General features: G+C 47.0%; 2 protein-coding genes across 4 annotated transcripts in view; one reads left to right on the plus strand and one right to left on the minus strand.

Moving 5' to 3' along the window:
- Positions 1–26973, minus strand: part of POU2F1 (POU class 2 homeobox 1) — a 132899-nt gene that overhangs the window by 21096 nt on the left and 84830 nt on the right. For all 3 annotated transcript variants that reach the window (XM_079761177.1, XM_079761179.1, XM_079761178.1), the window contains exons 3-9: positions 17651–17751; positions 16710–16763; positions 14892–15011; positions 12549–12737; positions 10208–10334; positions 9128–9222; positions 3932–4105 (exon numbers count right to left, since the gene is read on the minus strand). In XM_079761177.1, coding sequence (XP_079617303.1) covers positions 3932–4105; positions 9128–9222; positions 10208–10334; positions 12549–12737; positions 14892–15011; positions 16710–16763; positions 17651–17751 — 860 coding nt within the window. The remainder of the gene's footprint in view (positions 1–3931; positions 4106–9127; positions 9223–10207; positions 10335–12548; positions 12738–14891; positions 15012–16709; positions 16764–17650; positions 17752–26973) is intronic.
- Positions 23601–25146, plus strand: LOC307093247 (sterile alpha motif domain-containing protein 12-like). The gene has a single exon (XM_079761183.1). The coding sequence runs from the start codon at positions 23940–23942 to the stop codon at positions 24288–24290; it is 351 nt and encodes a 116-aa protein (XP_079617309.1). The 5' UTR covers positions 23601–23939; the 3' UTR covers positions 24291–25146.

Genomic DNA, 26973 nt, shown 5'->3' on the forward strand with positions numbered 1-26973 from the left:
GGTGGTACATTACTGTTCTTCCGACGCAAAGGAAATGGGACAGTACGTAAGTGGTGGCTCAGATTTCAAATAGTAATTACATTCTCTGGAAAGAAAACATCAGGTTTTTTTCTGATTCCATAAAAACACCCAATCCAATCTATACTTCAGTAATTTTTTCATCTAATGATCTTCTATTATCGATATACTATAGGCCCAGTGCATGGGTAGGGTCCCTAGCAGCTGCCGGCAGCCGGCCGGGGCCTTCCTTCCCTGGGCTGCCTGACGCCACCACTGCTGGCCAGGGCCTCCCTTCCCCCTGCTGTCTGCCCCGTCGCCGAATCCTGCCATGTTCCGTGCCGCCCCCTGGTCATCAGCGCACGTGTAACTCCCGGTCAGTCAAACTCCCGCCCGTAGGGACAATTTGCATATTAGCCTTTTATCATATACTAGAGGCCCGGTGCACAAAATTCGTGCACGGGGTGTGTGTCCCTCAGCCCAGCCTGCACCCTCTCCAATCTGGGACCCCTTGAGAGATGTCTGACTGCCCGTTTAGGCCCGATCCCAGCAGGATCGGGCCTAAACGGGCAGTCGGACATCCCTCTTACAATCCAGGACTGCTGGCTCCCAACTGCTCGCCTGCCTGCCTTCCTGATTGCCCCTAACTGCTTCTGCCTGCCAGCCTGATCACCCCCTAACCACTCCCCTGCCAGCCAGGTTGATGCCTAACTGCTCCCCTGCCAGCCTGGTCACCCCTAACTGCCGTCCCCTGCAGGCCTGGTCACCCCTAACTGCCCTCCCCTGCAGGCCTGGTCCCCCGCAACTGCCCTTCCCTGCAGGCCTGGGTCCCCCGCAACTGCCCTTCCCTGCAGGCCTAGTCGCCCCCAACTTCCCTCCTCTGCCGGCCTGGTCACCCCTAACTGCCCTCCCCTGCAGGCCTGGTCCCCCCCAACTGCCCTCCCTTGCAGGCCTGGTCCCTCCCAACTGCCCTCCCCAGCTGGCCATCTTGTGGCGGCCATCTTGTGTCCACATGGGGGCAGCCATCTTGTGTGTTGGAGTGACAGTCAATTTGCATATTACTCTTTTATTAGATAGGATAGAGGCCTGGTGCACGGGTGGGGGCCAGCTGGTTTGCCCTGAAGGGTGTTCCGGATCAGGGTGGGGGTTCCCTTGGGGCGTGGGGCCTGTGGTGGTTTGCAGGCCGGCTATGTCCCCTGGTGACCCAAGCAGAGGCCCTGGTATCTGGGATTTATTTATCTTCTATAATTGAACCTTTGTAGACTTGAGCAGAGCCAAGCCTCCTCCTTGCTCCGTGGCCACAGCCATTTTTGTTGGGATTTATTTATCTTCTATAATTGAAACTTTGTAGCCTTGAGTGGAGTCCAGGGCCTGCCAGGGTGTGCGGAAAGCTTGGCTTCCTCCATTGCCAGGGAAACTCAAGCCTCCTGTTCGCTCCGTGGCCACAGCCATCTTGGTTGGGTTAATTTGCATACTCGCTCCTGATTGGCTGGTGGGCATGGCTTGTGGGTGTAGTGGAGGTATGGTCAATTTGCATATTACTCTTTTATTAGATAGGACTAGAGACCCAGTGCACAAAATAGGTGCACTGGGGAGGGGGTGGCTCGGGGAGGGGGTCCCTCAGCGCAGGCCAGGCGGAGGGACCCCACCAGTGCATGATCGGGGCCAGGGAGGGACACAGGAGGGCTCCAGGGCATGTCTGGCTCATCTCCCTCAGTCCCAATTGGCCAGAACCCAGCAGCAAGCTAACCACCGGTCGGAGCATCTGCCCCCTGGTAATCAGTGCACCTCATAGCGACTGGTCGACTGTCTGTCCCCTGGTGGTCTGTGCACATCACAGCAAGTGGTTGAGCGACCTTAGCATATCATTAGCATGTTACGCTTTGATTGGTTGAATGGCCAACCGATGACTGGACACTTAGCATATTAAGCTTTTATTATATAGGACTAGAAGCCCAGTGCACGAATTTGTGCACCAGTGGGGTCCCTCGGCCTGGCCTGCGGGATTGGATCGAAACTGGCTCTCCGACATCCCCCAAGGGTTCTTGGATTGTGAGAGGGCGCAGGTCAGGCTGAGGGATCCCATGGTGCACAACCAGGACCAGGAAGGGTGTGGGAGGTTAGCCAGCCAGGGAAGGACCACGGGAGGGCTCCAGGGCATGTACGGCCCATCTCACTCAGTCCCAATTGGCTGGACCCCAGCAGCAAGCTAACCTACAGGTCAGAGCGTCTGTCACCTGGTGGTCAGTGCACGTCATATTGAGCGGTTGAGTGATCTTAGCATATCATTAGCATATTACGCTTTGGTTGAATGGACAACAGAACACTTAGCATATTAGGCTTTTATTATATAGGAGGTTATAAAAGCCTAAGCGACCATCCGACCATTCAACCAGTAGCTATGACACGCAATAACCACCAGGGGGCAGGTGCTCTGACCGGTAGCTATGATGCACACTGACCACCAGGGGGCAGACACTCACACAGGAGCTGCTGAGCAACAGCAACTTTGCAGAGGGCCCACTTGCACTCCGGGACTCCTCAGGGGATGTTGGACTCTTGGTTTCGGCCTGATCCCTGCACGCCAGGCCAAGGGACCCCACTTGCCGGAGGGACCCCCTCACTCGGCAGATGCCCTTTGAGCCCCGGCGCCATCCCAGGTAGGACTGGCTGGGGAGGGAACACGGGAGGTTGGCTCCAGGGTGTGTCCGGCCAGTCTCACCCAGTCCTGCCCTGCCGGCCACGTTCTAATTAATTTCCTTTCAATGTGCACAAATCCATGCACCAGGCCTCTCATTTTACATAAATGCCATTCAGTTTCCTTCCACTCCAGTATCACTTATGCGGTGAACAAGAGTAATTAAAGCAGTGCCTATAGGCCAAGTCTCCTTCCAAACCACTGGACATGTTCTACTCGAAATGCCCTGCTACCTGGCATTGAAAAAACTAATTTGGATTTTTCATCTTTGACAGATTCTTAATTCGTTTCAGTTTGGGCTTATTTTGTACGCTTCACACCCACGTGTGTGTTCATGCAAGCGCATGTCTCCACCCCCTACAAAAAACTATTTCAAACAAGCCTTTCAAACGTTCCCGTCGGCTACTCTGAGAGACTTGCAATCTTGACACACTCTACCTCACATATATAGCACTAAGGTCTAGAACCAGATGTTCTTCAAATAACTAAATCCTCAGTATAGTCATGTCATCCCCTAACACAATCTTTTACTTTCTTAGCACTATTGGTATAATTATAATTTCAGAGGCCTATGTTCTGAAAGAATCTTAAAGGTTTTTAACCTAGCATTAAATCATAAGTTTATAACCAAATATATACAACTAGTGTTCCCGTTGCAGGAAAAATCCTGCAATAGGGTTTCCTGCTGCACTCTACCCCGCCCCGCCTCCGCTCCTCCCTTGTCCCCCGCCCGCCTTCTCCGCCAGCCCGCCCCGCCTCCGCTCCTCCCTTGTCCCCCGGCCCGCCTTCTCCGCCAGCCCGCCCCGCCTCCGCTCCTCCCTTGTCCCCCGGCCCGCCTTCTCCGCCAGCCCGCCCCGCCTCCGCTCCTCCCTTGTCCCCCAGCCCCGCCTCCGCTCCTCCCTTGTCCCCCGCCCCGCCTTCTCCACCAGCCCGCCCCGCTCCGCCCTTCTCCTCCCCCCCGGCTTGCTTGCTTCTCCACAGCTTTGCTCCCTTCAGCATCTCTTGGCTTCTTTCTACGCTGTCTTGATATGCAAATTAGCCGCCATCTTTGTTGGGGTAATTTGCATACTCGTCCTGATTGGTTGGTGGGTGTGGCTTGGGCGTAGCGAAGGTGCGGTCAATTTGCATATTTGTCTATTATAAGGTAGGATAGTCTAATCTTACAGATGCAGGAAAACTAATGGACACATAAGCAGGCCGAGTAGGGAAATCCAAGTTCAAGGCGGGCTCATCTACCTGAGTGAATCCAAGTTTGATTCGTCTTTGTTTGAAGGTCTTGGCAAACTGCTCAAGCTCCTCAAGGTCACTGGGCTCCTCCAAGCTGGGAGTGTCGATTCGCTTTGGTGTTGCCTGGCTCTGTGGAAGTGTCTGAATTGGGGTTGCAGCTATTGTGCGTGTTGGGGTTGCTGGCTGTTAGAGAAGGAGAAGAACAGACATCCAAAAAGGTGTTTAGGTTGCAACTGGACCGTGCAGCAAGTAAACAACCTAAGGAAACAGCTGTATTGGGGGAGGATTATGAAGACCCTGTAACATGTAGTGTTTGTGGAGAAAAGCAGAATGTGAAATCATGTACACCAGAATCACAAGGTTAAAATGTAAGCACAAGTAAAGAACTTGTCTACCTAAAAATGAAACTCAGTATATTTGGGTTTTCAAATGGTCTGAATACATGTATTTTATGCCTTTTAATAGATTAGTCCTCATTTTTTAGACTCTACTTAATAAACATACCACTTAAACTATAAGTTTCAAAACAGCAGGGACTAATCTATCTTGTTTATCACTATCTTGTATATCTCCAACTTGTGACACAATATTATAAAAATATTACTGTAAGATTATTAAAGTATCTTAAAAGCAAACCACCTACAGTTTAAATAACTTAACAGCTTCATTTGTGTGTATTTCCTCGAATTTTCCATAGATCTATATTTCTTTTCTTTATTATCCTGTTTTTTTCCATTGATTTTTAGAGAGTGGAAGGGGGTGAGTGAGTGAAACATTAATGAGAGAGACACATCAACTGGTGGCCCCCTGCACCCCCGCTGCCGCGCCCCTTCCGGGACCAGGGATCAAACCCACAACCCAGGCACGAGCCCTTGACCGGAAATTAAACCTATAACCCTCCAGTGCCTATAGACGCTCCAACCACTGCTCAGTGGCCAGGGCAATTATGTTTTTTTTATTCCTATGGTTTTTCAGTCTTCCTAATTATCATTTTCAAAGGCTGACGGAAGCAATAGATCATAATTTATTTAACAATTTCTTCATTGCTGGACACTTCTTTGTTTTCACTAGCACAGGTGACACCACAACAAACGGTGCTGGCGTTAGTTCTCTGAGACAAACTCATGAGGCACTTTCTGTAACCAGATAAAGGGCGGCCAGAGACAATGGCGTCGCTTCTGATCCACAGCAGCATGTCGGTTCTCACCATCCAATCTCTCCCCAAAATCTGTCAGCAGTTTTCAAAATGTTCTGCTAACTCACTGTTGCCCTAATTCGTATTTCTCTTATTACACGAAGTCAAAATTTTCCCATGTGTGAATTATTATCTGTATCTCCTTTGATGTGAATTAGTTTTACATCAGAACCCATTTATATAAAGTATTAATGATCTTCTCATTCTTATCCTTAAGGAACTCATCAAATGTTACAGAATTGTGTTGCATTAATGCAAATTTTTCCTATCTGCTTTTCCTTTTATTTTTCAACATACCCAAATTTTAAATTATCAAAAGGAAAAAAAAGGAGGAAACTTTTTTTCCTTTCTAATATCATCTGTTGCTTCAAATCTGAAAAAACTTTCATTTATTTCTAACTTGGATAACTTTTTTTAATATTCTACCTGCTTCTTCTATGTATTTTAAAGTATTTAATTACTGAAATCCATCTAAAGTTTACTTGGGCACATAGGGTATAATCTTTCCTTTTTGTAGAAGAAATATAAAATGTCCTTATTATGAAAACACAGGCACTAGAAGACGTCCTTCTGAGTATCACTAGTGACAGCCAGGTGCTGCTGTGAGTGCGTCTCCATCGCTCAGCTGACCCTTCCTGGGACTGGTGCCCGGGTGGAGAGATCGCAGGCCAGGAGCACACACCAAGCCTGTGGCTGTGAGTTTTGCTCCTGTAGTTGAAATGGCTCCACCCCTTACTTGGACCTCATTAGTCATATGCTCTCTCCAGCTGAACTCACTAGCCCAGAAAACTACACAACAGGACTCACAGGCCTGCAGATGGGGTAAGCACCTCTCTGTCCTGTGCAGTGAAGACAACACTCATTTCTGACACGGTGTCACTAGGAATTTTTAACCTGGCCTTTGGGGAGGTGCCCAAAACAGCACCAGACACCTACGTGGCTGTACGCTTCCCAGTCTCAACTGTCAGACTAGTACTTCACCTCCAGGCTCGAAGTAGCTTTGCGCTCAAATAATAAAGGACCAAGCATCACTTGGGTCACCTTAGGTGGGGTGGTTATAGAGGCGTTGCTCCAGCCCCAGCAGCCTGAGGCTGGGCTGGCCCAGACCTCGAGGACAGAGTGGAATCCAGTGAGCAGGGGCAGGATAACACAACGCCACCATGTGCAGAGCAGGTGGGTCAGGAAGGAATTACTTGTGTAGGTCTTCTCAAAACTCCACCCTTACTTTTGTATTCAGCATCTTCACAATAAAATGTGCTGTTTACTGTGCAGTTTGAAGTGTTTTGACAATCACATAACTGCTACAAGTGATTCAGGATATTTCCATCACCCCCAAAGTTCTCGTGCACTCTGTGCTGTCTGACCCCACCCTGGGCCCCAGCCCTGGAGACCACTGATAGGACTTAAGCAAATGGAACGGTTCAGCAGGTGTCCTTCATGTCTGGCTTCTGGCACTTGAACGGTGCTTCTGAAATTCACACGGGTTCACTGCAGCAGAGCACATCTCTTTTTTTTTTTTTTTTGATTTTTTACAGAGAGGAAGAGAGAGGGATAGAGAGTTAGAAACACCGATGAGAGAGAAACATCGATCAGCTGCCTCCTGCAAACCTCCACTGGGGATGTGCCCGCAACCAAGGTACATGCCCTTGACTGGAATCGAACCCGGGACCTTTGAGTCCACAGGCCGACGCTCTATCCACTGAGCCAAACCGGTTTCGGCCAGAGCACATCTCTTGCTACTGCTGAGTAGCATCTGCCACGTGGCTATGCCAAATGACACCCAAGCTATTCACCAGCTGATGGGCATCTCGGTTGTCTCCAGTTTGGAATGACTATGAATAACAGTGCTTCGAACATTCACAGACAGAGTTTGGAAGAACTGCTAGGTCAGAAGGCATATAGATATTTAACTTTATAAGAAACTACCAAGCTGTTTCCTAAAGCATCTGTACTGTTTTGCAACCCTACTAGCTGTATGCAAGCTCTAGTTGCTTTACCTTCTCGCCACCCTTGGTACTGTCAGTCTTTTTCATCCTGCCCGTTCTGGCGGGTATGTGGTGATATTAGCATTCCCTCAGGACTCATGATTTGGGGCACCTCTACGTATGCTTACTGGACATTCACATATCTTCTTCAGTGAAGGATCTTCAAACATTTTGTATGCAATCCCTTTTTAGAACATCAGGTTGTCTCATGATTGAGTTGTATGAGCTCTTTATATATCCTAGGAACAAGTCTTTTATCAGATATAAGTTTTAATAATATTTTCTTCCAGCCTGTGGATTTTCTTTTTATTCTTTTACCAGAAGCTTTTACTTTTTACAAAATTCATCAATTTTTTTTCTTTGATGGTTAGGACTCTTTAGTACCATTTAAGAAATCATTACTGTGCCCAAGGACACAAAGACTATCCCTGAGTTTACTTCTAGAAGTTTATGTCTACAACCCACTTCAAACTCACCTCCGCACAGCGGGAGAACCAGGACCGAGGTCCTGTCTTCACCGTGCACGGCCCACTGGGCAGCGCCACTTGTTGAGAGACTTTTCTCTTCCCACGGAAGCCTCTGGCACCTTCGTGGGCAATCAGTTGTCTAGAGATGTGTGGTCCCACTGGACCTTCACACTTTCTATCCACATGTCAGTATCACACCGACTTCATTACTGTAGTTTACAGTAATTCTTGACATCAGGCAGCCTTTCAACTTTCTTAGTTTTCAAATTTGCCTGGCTATTCTATGTCCCCCACAATTCCATATATGTCAGTTAGAAATGGCATGTAAATTTCTAAGAAAGCCAGCTGCGTACTGATGGCATCGTGTGGGATCCATAGATCAATCTGGAGGAAACTCACATTTGAACAAACCAAGCCTTCTGCTTCATGAACATGTTAGGTCTCACCATCAACTTAGGTCTTCTTTAAATTCACTCAGCAATATTTTGTAGTTTTCAATGTAAAGGTCTTGCAAATGTTTGTTAAATTTATCCCTAGGCACTATAAATACTTTTTTCCCTTAATTTCAACTTCCAAATGATCATTGTGATTGGGAGAATACAGATTTTTTTTGTGAATCAACTTTGTATCCTACACACTTGCTAAAATCACCTATTAATTTTAGCAGCGTTTGTGTGGCTGCCTTGGAATTTTCTGCACAGGCAATCATGTCGTCTACCTATCAAGGTAGTCTTCTTTCTAATCTGCGTCCTTTCTTTCCTTTTCTTGACTTATTGTACTGCTGGAGCCTTCAGTACAATGCTGAGCAGGAAGTATTCATCTTTATGATGCTGAGTTTTTGGTGGATGCTTTTTTACAGGTTGAGAAAGTTACTCTCTATTCCTAATTTGCACGAGTTTTTATCATAAGTAGATGTTGAATTTTGTCAAATCTGGTAATGTGTGAAAACTTCCATGACTACAGACAGAGTCAGAGTGGAATGGGCCCCAGGGTCAGCAGTTTAGAACATCACCTAATTTTAGATGTGCAAATGACATGCTCAGTCACAGCTGAACTGGTCTAATACTCCCACCTCTCAGTGCCTAGACTGGTGCGTTTGTAGAGCTACTCTGGTAGAAATGAGCTAAAGCAACACCTGAAAGTTGAGAGGAGAGAAGACACAAGGGTCAGGGTCTCTGCAGCTCCCAAGAAAGGGCCAAGGGTGCTCGGGCCTTTGCTGAGGCACCAGGCCTCTAGTTCAAGGCAAGCTCTACTGCAGCGCTGGGGGAGGGTGGTCCAACAGCCAGAACTCATTACTCACTTGCCGCTAAGATTGTCATTCTTTATGAACATACATGAAAAAAAAAGGACTCCTTGAAGATTTTCAAAGACTACATCAATTTGGTAGTGGTGCTTTATCAAGCTAATAAGTCCAGCTTTGAATTTTTGGTCAGTTTTTGAATACTAGGATTTTTAAAATTAGGTTTGTGTGTGTGTGTGTGTGTTTAATTCAACGAAGTCCAAAAGCCCCTTAAAACAACAGGACAAGAAAAAGCAAACCCCATGGGAGAAGTCTGACCTGGGAGGTGAGGGTGATGCTTGGCTGCGACTGTAGGAGGTTGGCTTGGCTTTGCTGAGGTAGTTGCGTTAAAAGATTTTGCGCTTGCAGGAGACCTGTTAAAACACAACACATTATGCCAGGAACATCAGGACTACTTTGAACTCATAGCAAAAAGAATATGATCGTGAGATGGAAATTTCCAACTGATCTCCTGATAGTCTTATTGGTCTTACTAAAGTTCAATCTTGCTAATGTGACTTGGGCAAGGAGATATGAAACATTAGACTAAGATTGGTATGTCTTTAGTGTAACCTGAATGACCCTCTAATTGGCCAGTTCTTCACTTTCGGATGAAAGTGAAGTAGTCTAAATGGAAGCAGACTGACATTCCCAAGAGCTCAATCTCTCACCCAGAATCCTTCACAAACAACCAGAGAATTGTCTAGTTCATTATGCAAATGCCTGTTACCCTTTAAGTGTAACAGGCATTTGCATAACAAAAGGTTCTGGAGTGAATGGTCAAGAAAAAGGCTAAGCAACAGCAATGATAAGGAACCACAGAGAAGCACTAGCGGGCTGAAGCCTTGATACCCACCCGGACACCCTCTGCACTGATGCCATTGACCAGCTTACAAACATGATAAACTTGATTGTTGATAAAATATTCACCACTAAAAAGCGGTGAAGACAGTTTTTACATTCACAAAATGTGCACACCTTCTAATATAACACCCTCTTCTTCTCAAACCTTAAAAGAAACCAAATGATTGTTAGAAGCATATACCTGAATGCTTGGCCCACATTCTTTGAATACACTTCCAGGAAAAACTACCAAAACACCAGAAGCAATTTATCCAATTTATGTTCAGCATGTTGAGGGATTTCATTTAGACTTTTGCCAAACTCTTGGTTCCTCCTTAGTGATTATAGAAATGATGGCAGGGAAGAACTACCTTCAGTATTGTGGTACGCATGAAAAAAAGATTCTTCTTAACATGAATAGTGAGTTTAAAGGTCAATAAAATTTAAGGAAAACATTGTTCTAATGGGCAGTTTCAGGCCGCGTGCCCTGCAAGTGGACAGCTGTGACGGGCTCACCCTGCTGGCCCTGGGGCGTCTGTGAGATGATGAACTGTGCTGGCTGCAGGTTGGTGGTTGGATGTACCAGCACGAACTGCTGCAGGTTGAGATTCTGCTGCTGAAGTTGCTGTAGTTGTTGCAGATCCTAAAGCATTAGAATTAAAACATGGTTGGAGAGGGAGATAAAAGTTTGCTTATTCGTAACATTCTCAGACGAGGCGTTCTGTCCCAACCCAATCAGGCAACACTTCTCACTCCTGCATGAACACACACTCGGGTGTGTCCACAAAGCGAGAGAAAAAACGGAGCTCCTACAAGGACTATATTTGTTGGCAGATGTTGTGTCGTGACTTACAATGAGCCTAATTTTCAATGGTTATTTCCAATTCCCACAATAAATGGTTATAGTTTGTGTTTTAACATGTAGAGACCAATATGGGTTTTAAAAATCAAGTGGAGTTTAAAAATCAAATGAGAAAAGAATGTTGTTTTTAAATACTTGACTGATTTTTCTCTGAAGTAAAAATTGAAAGTGCTATCTGAATTTGCATAATCAAATTAAAAAATCTATAGTGATTTATGAAATTTGGCACCAGCTCATTGAATTCAACTGAGAAATCACTGTGAAATATTAAGTTACCCATATAAAAATCTGATCGATATCATCTTATCTTATTAAATAATGTCAACATAGGGTCTCACAGCTTAGGCACTAACATGTTTTTGGTGATGAAGGAAGTGGTCAAAATAAAAACGTCATCTTGATAAAGATTGTATATAATAGCCAAAAAAGTTAGTCTGACATGTCTTCCCTGCTCTTGTAGTTGCTTCTTTGTGCTGTCTGGTCACACTCCCGCTCCCTTTCAGTCCATTTCCAAGGCCTCCCTCGGGGATGAACACAGCTGTGCAGGACCAGGCTCATAACAATCTTCACAGACCTCACTGCCCTGACTACTCCTCTCTTCCTCTCCTTGAGACGAAGGATTTCATTCACCTCCCTCCTTGGTGGTACTGTCTATGCCTCTTAAATACATTTTTATTATCTCCGATACTTGGCTCCAAAATGTGAAAAACGAAACCAAACAATATCTTAACACAGTTCTGCCCAAGCTCCTGGGCTGCAGCAGGCGCCTCGCTGGCTCGCACATGGGCAGCACTCACTATGGCACAGGACAGAGCCAGGCTGCAGCCAGAGGCTAATGAAACGCAGTGACGTGACCAACCCCCTGCTTCAGAAATATGCCAGCTAATTATTCAAGAATTGTCACTTGATGCAGTCAGTTATTTAGAGCTCCTGTGCCTGCAAGGGCCCCACTAACAATCAGAAAGTGAATTTCCAATTAAAGGAAAGCTGCCCTTCTGATCCTCACTTCCTGTCCCAGCTCCCAGATTGTTCCTCACTTCCCACCCCGGCTCTGAGACTGTTCCTCTCCCTGCTCTGGCTCTGAGGCTCTGAGGCTGTTCCTCTCTCTGCTCTGGCTCTGAGGCTCTGAGACTGTTCCTCTCCCTGCTCTGGCTCTGAGGCTGTTCCTCTCCCTGCTCTGGCTCTGAGGCTCTGAGACTGTTCCTCTCCCTGCTCTGGCTCTGAGGCTGTTCCTCTCCCTGCTCTGGCTCTGAGGCTGTTCCTCTCCCTGCTCTGGCTCTGAGGCTCTGAGGCTGTTCCTCTCCCTGCTCTGGCTCTGAGGCTCTGAGGCTGTTCCTCTCTCTGCTCTGGCTCTGAGGCTCTGAGACTGTTCCTCTCCCTGCTCTGGCTCTGAGGCTGTTCCTCTCCCTGCTCTGGCTCTGAGGCTCTGAGGCTGTTCCTCTCCCTGCTCTGGCTCTGAGGCTCTGAGACTGTTCCTCTCCCTGCTCTGGCTCTGAGGCTCTGAGACTGTTCCTCTCTCTGCTCTGGCTCTGAGGCTCTGAGACTGTTCCTCTCCCTGCTCTGGCTCTGAGGCTCTGAGGCTGTTCCTCTCTCTGCTCTGGCTCTGAGGCTCTGAGACTGTTCCTCTCCCTGCTCTGGCTCTGAGGCTCTGAGGCTGTTCCTCTCCCTGCTCTGGCTCTGAGGCTCTGAGACTGTGCCTCTCCCTGCTCTGGCTCTGAGGCTCTGAGACTGTGCCTCTCCCTGCTCTGGCTCTGAGGCTCTGAGACTGTTCCTCTCTCGGCTCTGAGACTGTTCCTCTCTCTGCTCTGGCTCTGAGGCTCTGAGACTGTTCCTCTCTCGGCTCTGAGACTGTTCCTCTCTCTGCTCTGGCTCTGAGGCTCTGAGACTGTTCCTCTCTCTGCTCTGGCTCTGAGGCTCTGAGACTGTTCCTCTCCCTGCTCTGAGGCTCTGAGACTGTGCCTCTCCCTGGCCCAACTCTGGGAGCTACTCACTCACCTGTGCGATCTGTATGGGCTGAGACAGCGGGATCTGCGTCATGGGCGTGGCGGCGGAGGCAGAGATGGTGGCCCCGGCAGCGCTGTGCTGTTGGCTGGCAGAGTGCTGCTGCACCGCAGCAGCCAGCAGCTGTGCCTGTGCCTGTGCCTGCTGCAGGAGCAACTGCTGCTGGGCTGGCGTCAAAGTAAGCTAAACAAAATTAGGACAAACAATTGGAGAGAATTAAAGGAGAAGGGCCCCTAATTCAATCAACTGCTCTGAAGTAGGTAACTCAAGTGGTATTAGACCTTAGCTACCAACTTCACATGGTTATTTAGCATAAGGCTAAAATGTTCATCAGTGATCAAGCTACCGTTACCAGCAGAACATTTAAATGAAAATGGTGGACCTCACTCTGAACTTAAATCATTCAAGCTTGTCCAGGGCCCTAGGTTTCAAGCAAAATAGTAATTAACTAGTAAGCAAGAAGTAAGAAAAAGAATCAACGCTGACAGGCTATGAAAAGAAATGTATACCCAACAGAGCAGCAAGTGGGTATTCAGATGAATGAGGACTAAGTAAGCTGCATCTGACCATGGGAAAGGCTGATAAGGCCCAGCTGCTCCCTATTAGCACGAATCCTGCCCTAGTCCGTCATTTCCATTATGGCTGAAGATATGACTAAAGAATATGAGCTCCATTTGTTTCTTTTCCAAGTCTCCCTGCAGCCCCCTCCCTCCAACAGTCTTTTCTGTTATTGAAAGGAATGGGTCTGCAACTTTACATCCCCTTTCCCACATGTTATCTCTGTGAAAAGGTGGTGACAGCCCCTCTCTCTACATGCAAATAATTCCTGATGCCAGGTTTAATAGAGCTCCAGCCACATAAACCTGAAATCCCAAGTGTCCCTCACTATTACAGAAACTCATCACCCAAAGCAAAACTCAACCAGTAACAGAAGAAATATGTTCAGAGCATATTTAAACTTGCTTTCACAAGGCAACTTAGTTCAAGCTGCATTAAAGCAGTGTGCTCCTCCTTCCTTGTGGTGCCACGCGCTGATCAAAGGAGAAGGAAGGCTGTCATTTTCCGAGGAGCAAGGACTGCCACTCGGCGGCACACCTCCTCCTAAAGGGCGATACAACCTGTCTGTGCCTTAGAGACCGGATCCGAATCAAACGATTCAAAAGTCAGATTCCCTTCCAGCTATGTTTATAGAGGTTTCATACAATATATGAACATGTATTCATCTCTACTAATGGGATTTTGTAAACAATTTTGCAATAATTCTTAAAAGAGCCTTCTACTGCCAAAACATACTTAATGGAAATGAAGGACATACAAAATTTTGTGGGTTGATGTGATATGAATTGATTAATAAATAACTCTTCCTCACTACTCCTCAATACCCCACCTCCTCCCCCGAAAATAATGAGAAATTTTCAGCACTGGAAAAATAAATTTTTAAAAATATTTTTATTGATTTGAGAGAGAAAGGGAGAGGGAGAGAGAGAAACATTAATGATGAGAGAGAATCATTGATCCGCTGCCTCCTGCACGCCCCCAAATGGTGATTGAACCCACAACCCGGACACGTGCCCTAACCAGAATTGAACCGCGACCTCCAGGTTCATCGGCTGATCACTGAGCCATGCCGGCCAGGCTGGAAAAATATTTTAAATGGTGTCTTAGAGCAAAGACAGCTGAAAAGTTAAATGCTCAATATATTCACATAGGCCAACTTATTGCCAATAAAAATAAATGACATTAATTGAATACTATGTGCCCAGCACTGTTCTATGAGTTTTACATACAGTATTACCCTTAGTCTTTATCACAATACTGTGGCATGGGCATTAGCAACATCTGCATTTAAGCAAAGGAACACTGAGCCACAGGGAGATGGCATAATTAGCCCAGAGGGTAAACTGAGAGCCAGAATTTGAGACCAGAGGCTAAATTTTAGAACATCACACTGTAACTTAAATGTTCTTCTTTTGTAGGCATTATTCCCTTCTTTAACTTCTGCTCTGCAATGATGTCATAACGCAAATGGTCACTACTATTCATCAATGCAAGAGTCTCACCCACTGGACAATGATTCCACTGCATGACGAAGCAATAGTGGAAACGTGGGCTTAGAAACGCCGTCAGTTTGTCCCAAGCATCTGCAATTGTAGGAAAGATAGCCTGAAACGTAAGTAATTCCCTCCTCAGAGCTGCCTCCAGTGTAGAGAGTTCCCTAAAGACATAATGGTGCCAGGCCCAGGCCCGTTACTGCCTGCTACAGCAGAGTCCTAATCAACAGCTGGCCAATGGCAGTCTGACACAGAACGTCTATTACGATGCTCCCAGGAAACTTACCCCGGTTATCTGCCCTCCAGCCAGCATGAGCTGGGTCTGCGGGATGGCTGCCTGCACTGAAGGCTGCTGGGAAGGCTGGTTTGGCTGCTGGGAATCCCCCGATTCTTCATTAGATTTAGACTGAAGGTGGGAGGGGGTAAAGAGATTTCAAATTGTTCATTAAAAGAAATGCACTTATAACTCCATATTTTAAGAATTATTTAAAACATGAACTTATTCAGTCATGAGTTTTCTGGTTTCACTCTTTTCCTTTCTTATAAATCTTTGTATTTTCCTGATTTTGCATATTAAGTTTATAGATTTTTTTTTTGTTCCATTGCCAGCAAAGCTGCAATTATAATTTTTAAGAAGAAAAAATAACTTTGGTCCTCCACAAGCAGGCGGAATTCACCCTAATCCTCCCCTATGGGGAGGGGTGAGGGGAGAGCGCACTTCCCACCCCTCTCCGGGAGAGCCTCCAGTCCCACGTTCTGAAGTGCCTTTGGTGGGCAGTCTGGCCTTACTCCCACAGCAGGGAGTGGTTGCCTGGCCCATGGAACTTCCTCTAGTATCTAGAGAACTTTAATCTAGCATTGCCCATCAAGTAACACTGCAGCTTAGAGGGAAACGCTGCCCTCAGGAGGGAAAGAACTCAGTCCTGGAGGGGCACTGAGAGAACATTTTATGTTAAATTAACACTGGTTATACAGAGCATTGAAATGCTGCATAGATTTGCATATTTCCCACCACCTGTTTTGGGGACTGCAGCAAGGCTAATTAACATAGAGGCTCTGATTAATTCTGCCAGTCAGTGAGGTAATTACAGTGCAGGACTGTAAACAAGAGGCACTGGAGACACAGCCTGTTTGCCAACATCTCTCTCCAAGGGATGAAAGTTTACCATGGCAACCCAGGCGATTTTCCACCTCCTCTCCCTCACAAAGGGAGGCTGCACTATCTCCCTCTCTTTTCCCTCCTTGTTTCCATGTGTTGGTAGGCCCATATTCCACTGGGTTGCATGGAATGCTCAACCCGAGGTCTTGAGTCATTAGCAGCACTGAAACCAATCTTCCAGAAACTGTGTCCCCTCTTGGCTCTTAGTTACCTAAACATGCTAATGAAAGGAAGCAGCAGGCTGATTGAAATATTAAGGAGTCATGCCTAATACTTGAACTTGGCATGCCTTTGCCATGATTCACAGAAGCAATGTAGCCAGATTTAAGTTTTGTTTTAAACTTGTGACTGACTGAAGCACATCAATATCTATAAACAGGTTCCCTTACAACCCTCAGAATCATAACATTTCCGAGCAGAGAACAACCCTGGCAATTCTCTCAAGTTACCCACTTAAAGGCAGATCAGAAGACATGAGCCCGGAGGTTAAATGACTTGCTAAAGGTCACGCAGCTAGCAGGCACAGAATGAGAATCAAACCTAAGACCGGTTCCTCTGTACTAGAGTGTTTCTCTAAGATATGACGATGAGCAACAGAAAGACAGTTGGAAACAGAAGGACATTTAAGATGTTATTTGGCTTGGTGTTTAGGGATGCGCTACAGGTGTATAACTTGGAAACGTTTTTCCTGGACTTACACAGAAAACTTTGAGAACGGACTTTTCTTGATTGCTTTAGGTCACTCACAGTAGCAGCATACTGTAAAATCCATCTTCATTAGTGGCAATGATTACCTCTATTTGGATCTTCATGAGAATCAATAATACAAAAAGGGTACTATCCCTAAGTATTTCATATTATAAAATTATTGCCTGCTCATTCCATGAAATTGGAAAACTAGGGGAAAATGGAAAAATTGCCCCGCAAGCCCACATGCCAGCTTACCTGTACATTTAAAGACTGAGCAGCGGCCTGTAAACTTGTTCCTGCGAGCTGGACCTGCAGGTAAGTAACCATGGGCATCAGGGTCTACCTGCTGACACCATCATTAGAGCTGTCCTCAACAAGGACTTCAAGTGCCTCTACCAAGTGTGTCATTGAGCTAGAACTGAGGCTGAAAGAGGTTTACCTGCTAGGGTTAAAACTGTGCAGACAAGTTCACGGTCCCTCCACCTCCCAGGAGAAAATGCTGCTCCCACTGCTTTCTGGAGGGTGTTGCCCACACTCAGCATCACTGGGATGCCACACAGTCAGTCAGACATTCCTTACATCACATTCTGCTTGTATTCATAAACACTTAGATCTAAAAACTTAATTCATCTTCCACATTGTGTGAAAGAACACAAAAGAACAAGCTACTTACGTGCATTATTATTATAATCTATCAGAATTATCTGCTCACTCTAATTTCAAAATCTCCATATACACGGCAGAGTAAAAATCTTATTACATATGTGCACACCACAGAGTCAAGTCCTTAAGACATGATAGTCCTAGCTACAAGCTCCAGCTGAAAGGATTCTGTCCTACAAAGCGCACAGAAGGCTGTCATACTAATTCACACTCACATGTCATATGTTCAGAAATTCAAACCACAGTTACATTAAAATAAGGACCACCACTGGGACCATGATAATAATAAATGACTCAGGCAAACATCATCGATGGAGGACTAACATAATACTGACACATTCTCAGCTGTGGGGTCAATAGCTATAGTCAACTAAACTATAAGATGTGGACTAGCCATTCAGTATGGCATGATTAGATGTGATTAGCACCAGGCTCGATCACCTGAAGAAGTCCCACATCCTGAAAGACCTGCCCAGGCCCCAGCATCCAGGCCTCCATCCTTCCCTCGCTCACAGTCAAGCAGAACATTCTACCTGGTGGAGATGTCCGAAGAAAGCCTGGGCCTGGGCTGTTGAGATTGCTCCTCCAATAGGCACAGGCTGCTTCTGAAAGTCCAGACCATTCGTTTGTGTGCCTAGAAAGCAAGCAAAAGAACATAATTATGACAAACACAAGTTCAACTGAAATTAAGCACTAGACTTCAGTTACCAACATTTACCAGGCATCCTATCTAATAAGAGGGAATATGCTAATTGACTGTCATGCCCTCACAAAGATGGCGGTGCCCACAGCCAATAAGGAGGAAATGTGCTAATTGGATGCCACGCCCTCAAAGATGGCAGCTCCCAGTCCCCTCAGCCCAGCCAGAGCAGCAGGCGCGGCTGCTCTGCGCACCTGCCTCCAGAGTCCCCCAGTCCTCTCAGCCCCCCAGCCCCCCAGGTCCGGCCCAAGGCACAGGCAAGCCTCAGATAGCAGCTGCCCAGCCACCCAGGGCTGGCCCATGGTGCAGGAAGGCCTTGGATGGCGGCTGCCCAGCCGCCCAGGGCAGGCCCGAGGTGCAGGCAAGCCTCGGATGACGGCTGCCTAGCCTTCCAGGGCTGCCCAAGGCTCAGGTAACCAGTGCTGGCTGAGGCTTGCGCTGCCGGCAATGGCAGCAGCAGAGGTGTGATGGAGGCTTCGCCTTCCCCTGATTGTCTGGTCGCCTCCAGGCCCTGAGGGCTCCCGGACTGTGAGAGGGGGCAGGTCGGGCTGAGGGACCCCCCCCCGATCCAGTGCATGAATTTTCCTGCACCAGGCCTCTAGTCTATTTGTATAAGCACTTTCCAAAGTACCTCCAAGGTGGAGGAGAGATGCAAAAGAAAGAAAGTGCATTGCAATGATTTCTAAAAGCAGGACTGCAGGACAAGTACCCAAGCACAGAGAGAGCTTAGGAAACAGGAACAAAACTACAAGTAATAATTACAATCTAAGACAGTGTTGGAGAAATCAGAAGTGGATGTGGTGACTGGGAAACAGGCCCGACAAGCATGAGCGAGAGGTGCTTAGGAAGAGATTACTGTCATCTCACTGCTGTTAAGATGGTGGAGATGGAGCTGCAAGGAGGTACCGGGGTTCTCCCCTGGTCTCATCCTTCTCAGCATTTGGCTTCGACAGAAGAAATTCACTGGTGACTTTGACAAGAGCAAGACAAACTTGCTCTTAACTTAAACACATCCTATATAATAAAAGCCTAATATGCAAATTGTCCCCTTGACTGGGAGTTCAACTGCTTGCTATGACGTGCGCTGACCACGAGGGGGCATTGGCGGGCATTGGCGACGCAGTGGAGGCGCTGCTGGCCCCGATGGGCCCCGACGAGAGCAGGACCACGGTGGGATGATGGAGCAGGTGAGCGGGCATCGCCAGGCCAATGCAGGTGCAAGCAGGGGCCCAACTGCCCCGCCAATCACCCCACAGATGATGACCAGTGGCGGCGGCAGGGAGCGGGGCCACCGCCTGGCTCCCAGGCACTGAGGGAGCCAGGTGGGGGCCCAATCGCCCTGCTGATCGCCCTGCAGATGGCGACCAGCAGTAGCGGCGGGAGGGCGGGGCTGCCACCCAGCTCCCAGACGCTGAGGGAAAAAGGGCAAATAGCAATATTAAAATATTTCTTCTAAGTATTGCCCTTTCAATGTGCACAAATCTGTGCACCGGGCCACTAGTTAATAAATAACAACCTGATAGCTAAAACAGCCATTTATATGATAATCAAAATAGTTTTACTACTTTCTTCAATCCCAAAGTTTAGCTTGAGTCCTATAAGTAATTAGCAAGGGCTCTGCGATGACTGTAATTTTACAAATGTTAGAATCGGACTAACTTGTGGAAAGACATACCATCCTAATAACCAGAAGTACATCTAAGGTATTTAAGACGTGGTTTTCAATTACCATATCCACCTATTAGTTAGAACACATCAGAATACTTTACACTGAATAAAATAAAACAGACTGCAGGAACCTGAGAGAACCATCCAGACACATGATCGAGTACTGCCCTTCCACTTCCCACCACTGGAGCACCCAGCTCCTCGCCCTCACCTCTCTGTGTACACACAGCACAGCAGTTAGGAGAGTGAAGCAGTATTTCTAAAAGGTGGAATTTCTGCCATTATGTGTCCTAATTCCTAGGAAATATATCACTTTTCCTTGAGATAATTATAAAAGAAACTAGAGGCCCGGTGCACAAAATTTGAGCACTGATGGGGGGGGTGTCCTTCAGCCTGGCCTGTGCCCTCTTGCAATCTGGGACCCCTCAGGGGATGTAGCAGTGCGCCAAGTGGCAGGTGGCCAGGGAGGAGCCAGAACGGGGGCTGGGCGCCACTTGCACTCATCCCGGCCCATTGTGCCTGTTGCCGCTGCTCGGTAGTTCTGCCGCAGAGTTGGGAGAGGCTCCCGCTGCTGCAGCTGTACTCGCCAGCTGTGAGCCCAGCTTCTGGCTGAGCGGCGCTCCCCCTGTGGGAGCGCACTGACCACCAGGGGGTAGCTCCTGCATTGAGCTTCTGCCCCCTGGTGGTCAGTGGGCATCATAGTGACTAGTCAACCAGTCATTCTGGTCATTCCATCCTAATGGTCGCTTAGGCTTTTATATAGATACTAGAGGCCCAGTGTACGAAATTCATGCACGGGGGGTGGAAGAGTGTCCCTCAGCCCGGCCTGTATCCTCTCCAATATGGGACCCCTCAGGGGATGTCCAGTTGGACATCCCTCTCACAATCCAGGACTGCTGGCTCCTAACCACTCGCCTGCCTGCCTGATTTCCCCTAACTGCTCCCCTGCCGGCCTGGGTGCCCCCAACTGCCCTCCCCTGCCGGCCCGATTGCCCCCAACTGCCCTTCCCTGCAGGCCTGGTCACACCCAACTGCCCGCCCCTGCTGGCCTGATCTCGCTCCCAATTGCCCTCCTCTGCCGGCCTGATGGCCCCCAACTGCCCTCCCCTGCCAGCCTGGTTGCCCCTAACTACCCTCCCCTGCCAGCCTGGTCTGACCCGGCCTCCAGGGGAGGATAGTTGGGGGGGACCAGGCCTGCAGGGGAGGGCAGTTGGGGGAGACCAGGCCTGCAGGGGAGGGCAGTTAGGGCTGACCAGGCTGGCAGAGGAGGGCATTTGGGGGTGACCAGGCCTCCTGGGGAGGACAGTTGGGGGGGACCAGGCCTGCAGGGGAGGGCAGTTGGGGGAGACCAGGCCAGCAGGGGAGGGCAGTTAGGCGTCGATCAGGCTGGTAGGGGAGTGGTTAGGGGGTGACCAGGCTGGCAGGCAGAAGCAGTTAGGGGCAATCAGGCAGGCAGACAGGAGAGCAGTTGGGAGCCAGCAGTCCTGGATTGTGAGAAGGATCCCAGATTGGAGACATTGCAGGCTGGGCTGAGGGACATCCCCCACCCCACCCCGTGCACAAATTTCGTGCACCGGGCCTCTAGTCTTATATAATAAAAGGCTAATATGCAAATTGTCCCCTCGGGAGTTGGACTGACCAGTAGTTCGACCACTCGCTGTGATGTGCGCTGACCACCAGGGGGCAGCACAGAACGAAGGAAGGCCCCAGCCAGCATCTGGCAGCTGGGGGAAGGAAGGTTCCGGCTGGCAGCCGGAATGCCCCAATTGGCCCTGATCACCGGCCAGGTCGAGGGACCCTACCCATGCATGAATTTCGTGTACCGGGACTATAGTTAATAATATAAGAATAAACTGTGTTTTGTGTATACACAACTGTAAACTTATTTTTGCCCACTTCCTAATTCATTTTATAAGACCAGGAAAACCTTGATACCAAAATATGACAAAGACAATATGAAAAATAAAAAAACACCCAAGCCAGATTTACTCATAAATATATATATGGAAATAGCCTAAATAACAATAGCAAAAATAATCTAGAAAGATAAAATATTTTAACTAAGATGGACTTATTCCAGGAATGTAAGATTGGTTTGGAGTTTAAAAAATCAATTAATAAGATTTACCATTATCTTAAAGGAAATCCCTAAGATAAAAAATTCAATACCCACTTTTGATAAAACTTCTAGGCACGGGAATAGAAAGAAACTCCCTTAATTGGATAAGGAGCAACAAGCACTACCTTTAAGACTGAGGACAAGAGAAGGCCACCCGCTCCTGGAAGGCTTAGCCAACAAAGCAAGGCATGAAAACACAGAAGTTAGAAAAAAGAAACAAAGCTTTCTTCTCAGATGATTTGATTTTGTTTGTATATAATTATACTAAGGAATCTAATGATCTATTATTAGAATAAGAGAGTTTAACAGGTTACAGCACACAAAATTTATCTAAAAATCTATCAGACTATAGCAAGTCCTGTGAGCAAAAAATTGTAAAATTTTACTTAAAAATAATAAAGAAGACATAAATAAATGCTCATCTATATATATAAAAGCCTAAGCAACCAGACAACTGGACGGTCAGCTGGTAGCACTGACCATCAGGGGGCAGACGCTCAAGGCAGGAGCTTCCCCCTGGTGGTCAGTGCACTCCCACAACAGGAGCACCGCTTAGCTGACAGACGGGCACCAGACGCTGGGCTCGCTGCTGGTGAGCACAACTGCAGCAGCGCGAGCCTCTCCTGCAGACACTCCCCGTGCGCCCAAGCAGTGGGGACAGGAGCAGCGGGAGTGGCGCGGTGCCCTGCCCAGGCTCAGGCTCAGGCTCCTCCCCAGCCTCCTGCCACTTCATGCACTACTTCATGCTGTGCAGGATCGACGTGGACAGCAGGCTGGAGTCCGACAAGCTGGCAGGTCAGGCCAGGCTGTGGCAGCACAGAGGTCCACTGATCCCCGCAGGCCAGGCCGAGGGACCCCACCGGTGCACCAGGTCTCTAGTCCTATAAAATAAAAGTCTAATATGCTAAGTTTCTGGTTGTCCGGTTATCCGTTCAACCAATCAAAGCGTAATATTCTAATGATATACTAAGGCCGCTCAACTGCTCGCTATGACGTGCACTGACCACCAGAGGGCAGACAGTCGACATGACATGCACTGAACACCAGGAGGCAGACGCTCTGACTGTTAGGTTAGCTTGCTGCTGGGGTACGGCCGATCGGGACTGAGCGAGATGGGCCAGACATGCCCTGGAGCCCTCCCACGGTTCCTCCCCAGCTGGCCAAACTCCCGCATCCCTCCCCAGCCCCAATCGTGCACCGGTAGGGTCCCTCGGCCTGGCCTGTGCCCTCTCGCAATCCAGGACCCCTCAGGGGATGTCGGAGAGCCACTTTCGACCCAATCCTGCAGGCCAGGCCTAGGGACCCCACTGGTGCACGAATTCGTGCACTGGGCCTCTAGTTTATTATAAGACTCAACAGGGTAAAGATATAAGTTCTTCCCAAATTTATCAATGGATTCAAAGCAATTTCATGTCAAACAAGTTATTTCATCTCAAAGCAATTTCACCTCAACAAGTTATTTTCTTTCTCGTTTTTTTCTTCTATTTCTCAGGTGTGTATCAAGACAGGAAGACTGGTCACGGAGCAGTGACAGTTAGGGCCATGTGGGACTAGTACAGGGTAAATAAATGGATCAGATAGAGTCAGACACAGCCACACACATCAGGACATGGAAAACATGGTGAAGAGGCCCTGCAGGTCAGACTCGTGTAAAGCAATGGAGTTTCCCATAAATGGAAAACAAGGCATTCATATTTTTTTTTTTTTTGGGGGGGGGGGGGGGAGAGGATGAAATGAGATCAATTCATATCATACCAGGAAAGAAAATAGAAAATTTAAGGAAGACTAAAGGCCAGAAATGAAAACTTAAAGTAATATTATATGTTAGTTATCTCTTTAGAATCTAGCTATCCTATATAATAAAAGCCTAATATGCAAATAGGCCTGACGGCAGAACGACCAGTCGCTATGACATGCACTGACCATCAGGGGGCAGATACTCACCACAGGAGCTGCCCCCAGCCCACAGGTCCTGACCGGTGGCGGCGGTGGGGGGTGGGGCTGGCAAGCGGGCGGCGCCAGGTCAGCCAAGGCGGGTGCCAGCAGGGGCCCCCTGATCACCCCACTGGTTGCCCCACAGATAGGCCCTGATCGCCAGCCAGGCCTAGGGAACCTACATATGCACGAATATCGTGCACTGGGCCTCTACTATCTAAAGAAAAAGGAAAACAATCATTTTTCTAAATGGCCTCAGACTCTTTTGATAAAAGCAGGGAAATGGAGGAGGGGGATTGCACGGGGAAGGAGGAGTACCTCGGCCAAGAAAATTATGCACGCGTTAGGGAAGCTCTGAGAGAATGGCTGTGGAAGATGAGAAGCAGAAGCTTGTAGCTCCATGTGCCCTGAGGGGACCTCGGCTTTGGATAAAGCTCTCCACTGCGGTTTGAATCCACAGGGTATTGATCATCCTGCTCATGCTGAAGGCATTAAACGGCAAATTGAAGGTGAAGGTGTTGAGTCTCAACCCATTAAAAACAAACATTTCCAGAAGGTGCTTGACCAAAAAGGATCCCCCAAGCGACTGCAGGCAGAAGCTGAGATGGCTAAGTCATCTACGGTGAAGCTGTCAAAACCAGTGGCTCTGTGGACTCAGCAGGATGTCTGCAAGTGGTTGAAGAAACATTGTCCGAATCAGTATCAGATCTACAGTGAGTCATTCAAACAGCATGACATAACTGACATGTAAATCCTGTCGCACAGTTTCAGGTGATGTCCCTAGCTACTGTGGGAAAGGAGAGAGAGAACTATATAACCAGACATCCGGAGAAGAGAGACCATGGGGAGACAAACAAACAGCCTCCATAGGAAAGAAAAGCAGGCATCACCAGAAAAGGAAGTAAACGAATTAGAGGCAAGCAACCTATCAGAGAAAGAATTCAGAGAAATGCTCATAAGGTGGCTGAAAAGAATGGAAGACAAATTTGACAATATGAGTAAGAACCAAGAGGAAATGAAGAAGAATCAAGAAGAAATGAAAAATGACATCGCTGCTGTAAAGAACTCAATAGAAAGCATCAAGAGTAGACTAGAAGAAGCAGAGGACCGCATAAGTGAGCTAGAAGACAAGATGGAAAAAATACCCAAATAGAACAGCTTCTAGGAAAAAAAATTAGAAAGCATGAGGAGAGCCTAAGGCAGTGATGGGCAACCTTTTGAGCTTGGTGTGTCAAACTTCGCCAAAACACTGAGCATAACTCAGGTAGTGTGTCACTTTGAGGAAAAAACATTATTTCACAAATGTTTCATCCTCAGGAGTAGCAAATATTTCATCCTCGGCATGCGGCCACCTCAGCGGCCGCGTGTCATCGGAAATGGCTACGCGTGTCAGTGCTGACACGCGTGTCACAGGTTCGCCATCACTGGCCTAAGGGAACTTCGGGACAACACGAAACAAAACAACATTCGAATAATAGGGGTACCAGAAGGAAAGGAAACTGAGCAAGGAATAGAAAACCTGTTTGAAGAAATAATAACAGAAAACTTCCCTGATATAGGGAAGAAAAAACCCACACAAATCCAAGAAGCTCAGAGTCCCAAGCAAAATGAACCCCAAAAGACCGACGCCAAGACACATTAAACTCATCAGGCCAGAAGGGAATGGAATGAAATATACAAAGTCATGCAAAGGAAGGGTCTGAATCCAAGAATACTGTACCCAGCAAGGCTATCAATCAAAATTGAAGGTGAAATCAGGAGCTTCGCAGACAAAAAAGGACTAAGGGAGTTTATTACCACCAAACCAGCAATGCAAGAAATGCTAAAGGGTCTGCTGTAAAAAATAAGAAATAGGAAGCAAAGACGGAACACAGGGGTATAGAATAAAAATGGCGACAAATAAGTACCTATCAATAATAACTTTAAATGTAAATGGGTTGAATGCCCCAATCAAAAGACACAGGGTAACGGATTGGATAAGAAAACAAAACCCATATATCTGCTGTCTACAGGAAACCTACCTCAGAAAAAAAGACGCATACAGACTGAGAGTGAAGGGATGGAAAAGGGTTTTCCAGGCGAATGGAAATGAAAAAAAAGCTGGGGTAGCAATACTTATATATGACAAATTAGATCTCAAAGTGAAGGACATAACAAGAGATAACGAAGGCCACTTCATAATACTAAAGGGAGAAATCCAACAAGAAGAAATAACTCTGGTAAACATATATGCACCCAATACAGGAGCACCCAAATACATAAAAAAACGCCTGGAAGATATCAAAGGAGAGATTGACAGCAATACAATCATAGTAGGAGACTTTAATACCCCACTATCACCATTGGACAAATCCTCTAAACAAAAAATCAGCAAAGAAACATCAATCCTAAATGACTCACTAGACCAGATGGAATTAATTGACATCTTCAGAACATTTCACCCCAAAGCCACAGAATATACATTCTTCTCAAGTGCACATGGGTCATTTTCAAAGATGGACCATATATTAGGACATAGGCAAAGTCTCTCCAAATTCAAGAAGATAGAAATCATATCAAGTATCTTCTCAGATCACAGCGGCATAAAACTGGAAATTAACTACAATAAAAACAATCCAAAGAAATCAAACACATGGAGACTAAACAGCATGCTATTAAACAATGACTGGGTTACCAAAGACATCAAGGAAGAAATAAAAAAACATCATGGCAACAAATGACAATGAAAACACAATTCAAAATCTATGGGACACAGTGAAAGCAGTCCTGAGAGGGAAGTTCATAGCTCTACAAACCTACTGCAAAAAACAAGAAACAATGGTAATAAATTACCTAACCCAACAACTCAAAGAGTTAGAGAGAGAGCAACAAGAAAAGCCCAGTGTAAGCAGAAGGAAGGAAATAATAAAGATCAGAGCGGAGATAAACGACATAGGGACCAAAGAAACAATACAAAAGATCAACAAAACCAAGAGCTGGTTCTTTGAAAGGATAAACAAGATTGATGAACCTCTAGCCAAGCTCACCAAGAAGCAAAGAGAGAGGACCCAAATAAACAAAATCAGAAATGAAAGAGGTGAAATAACAACAGACCCCGCCGAAATACAAAGGATTGTTACAAAATACTACGAACAACTCTATTCCAACAAACTGGACAACCTGGAGGAAATGGACATATTCCTAGAAAAATATAACCTTCCAAAACTCAATCAGGAAGAATCTAAACAGTTCAACAGGCCAGTAACTATGGAAGAAATTGAAGCAGTCATCAAAAAGCTTCCGGCAAACAAAAGCCCAGGGCCAGACAGCTTCACAGGAGAGAGTTTTACCAAACATTCAAGGAAGAACTAAAATCTATCCTCCTCAGACTATTCCAAAAAATTCAAGAGGAAGGAACACTTCCAGGCTCCTTCTATGAAGCCAGCATCACCTTA

This window comes from Cnephaeus nilssonii, assembly GCF_951640355.1.
Source record: "Cnephaeus nilssonii genome assembly, chromosome: 21".
NCBI classification, from domain to species: domain Eukaryota; kingdom Metazoa; phylum Chordata; class Mammalia; order Chiroptera; family Vespertilionidae; genus Cnephaeus; species Cnephaeus nilssonii.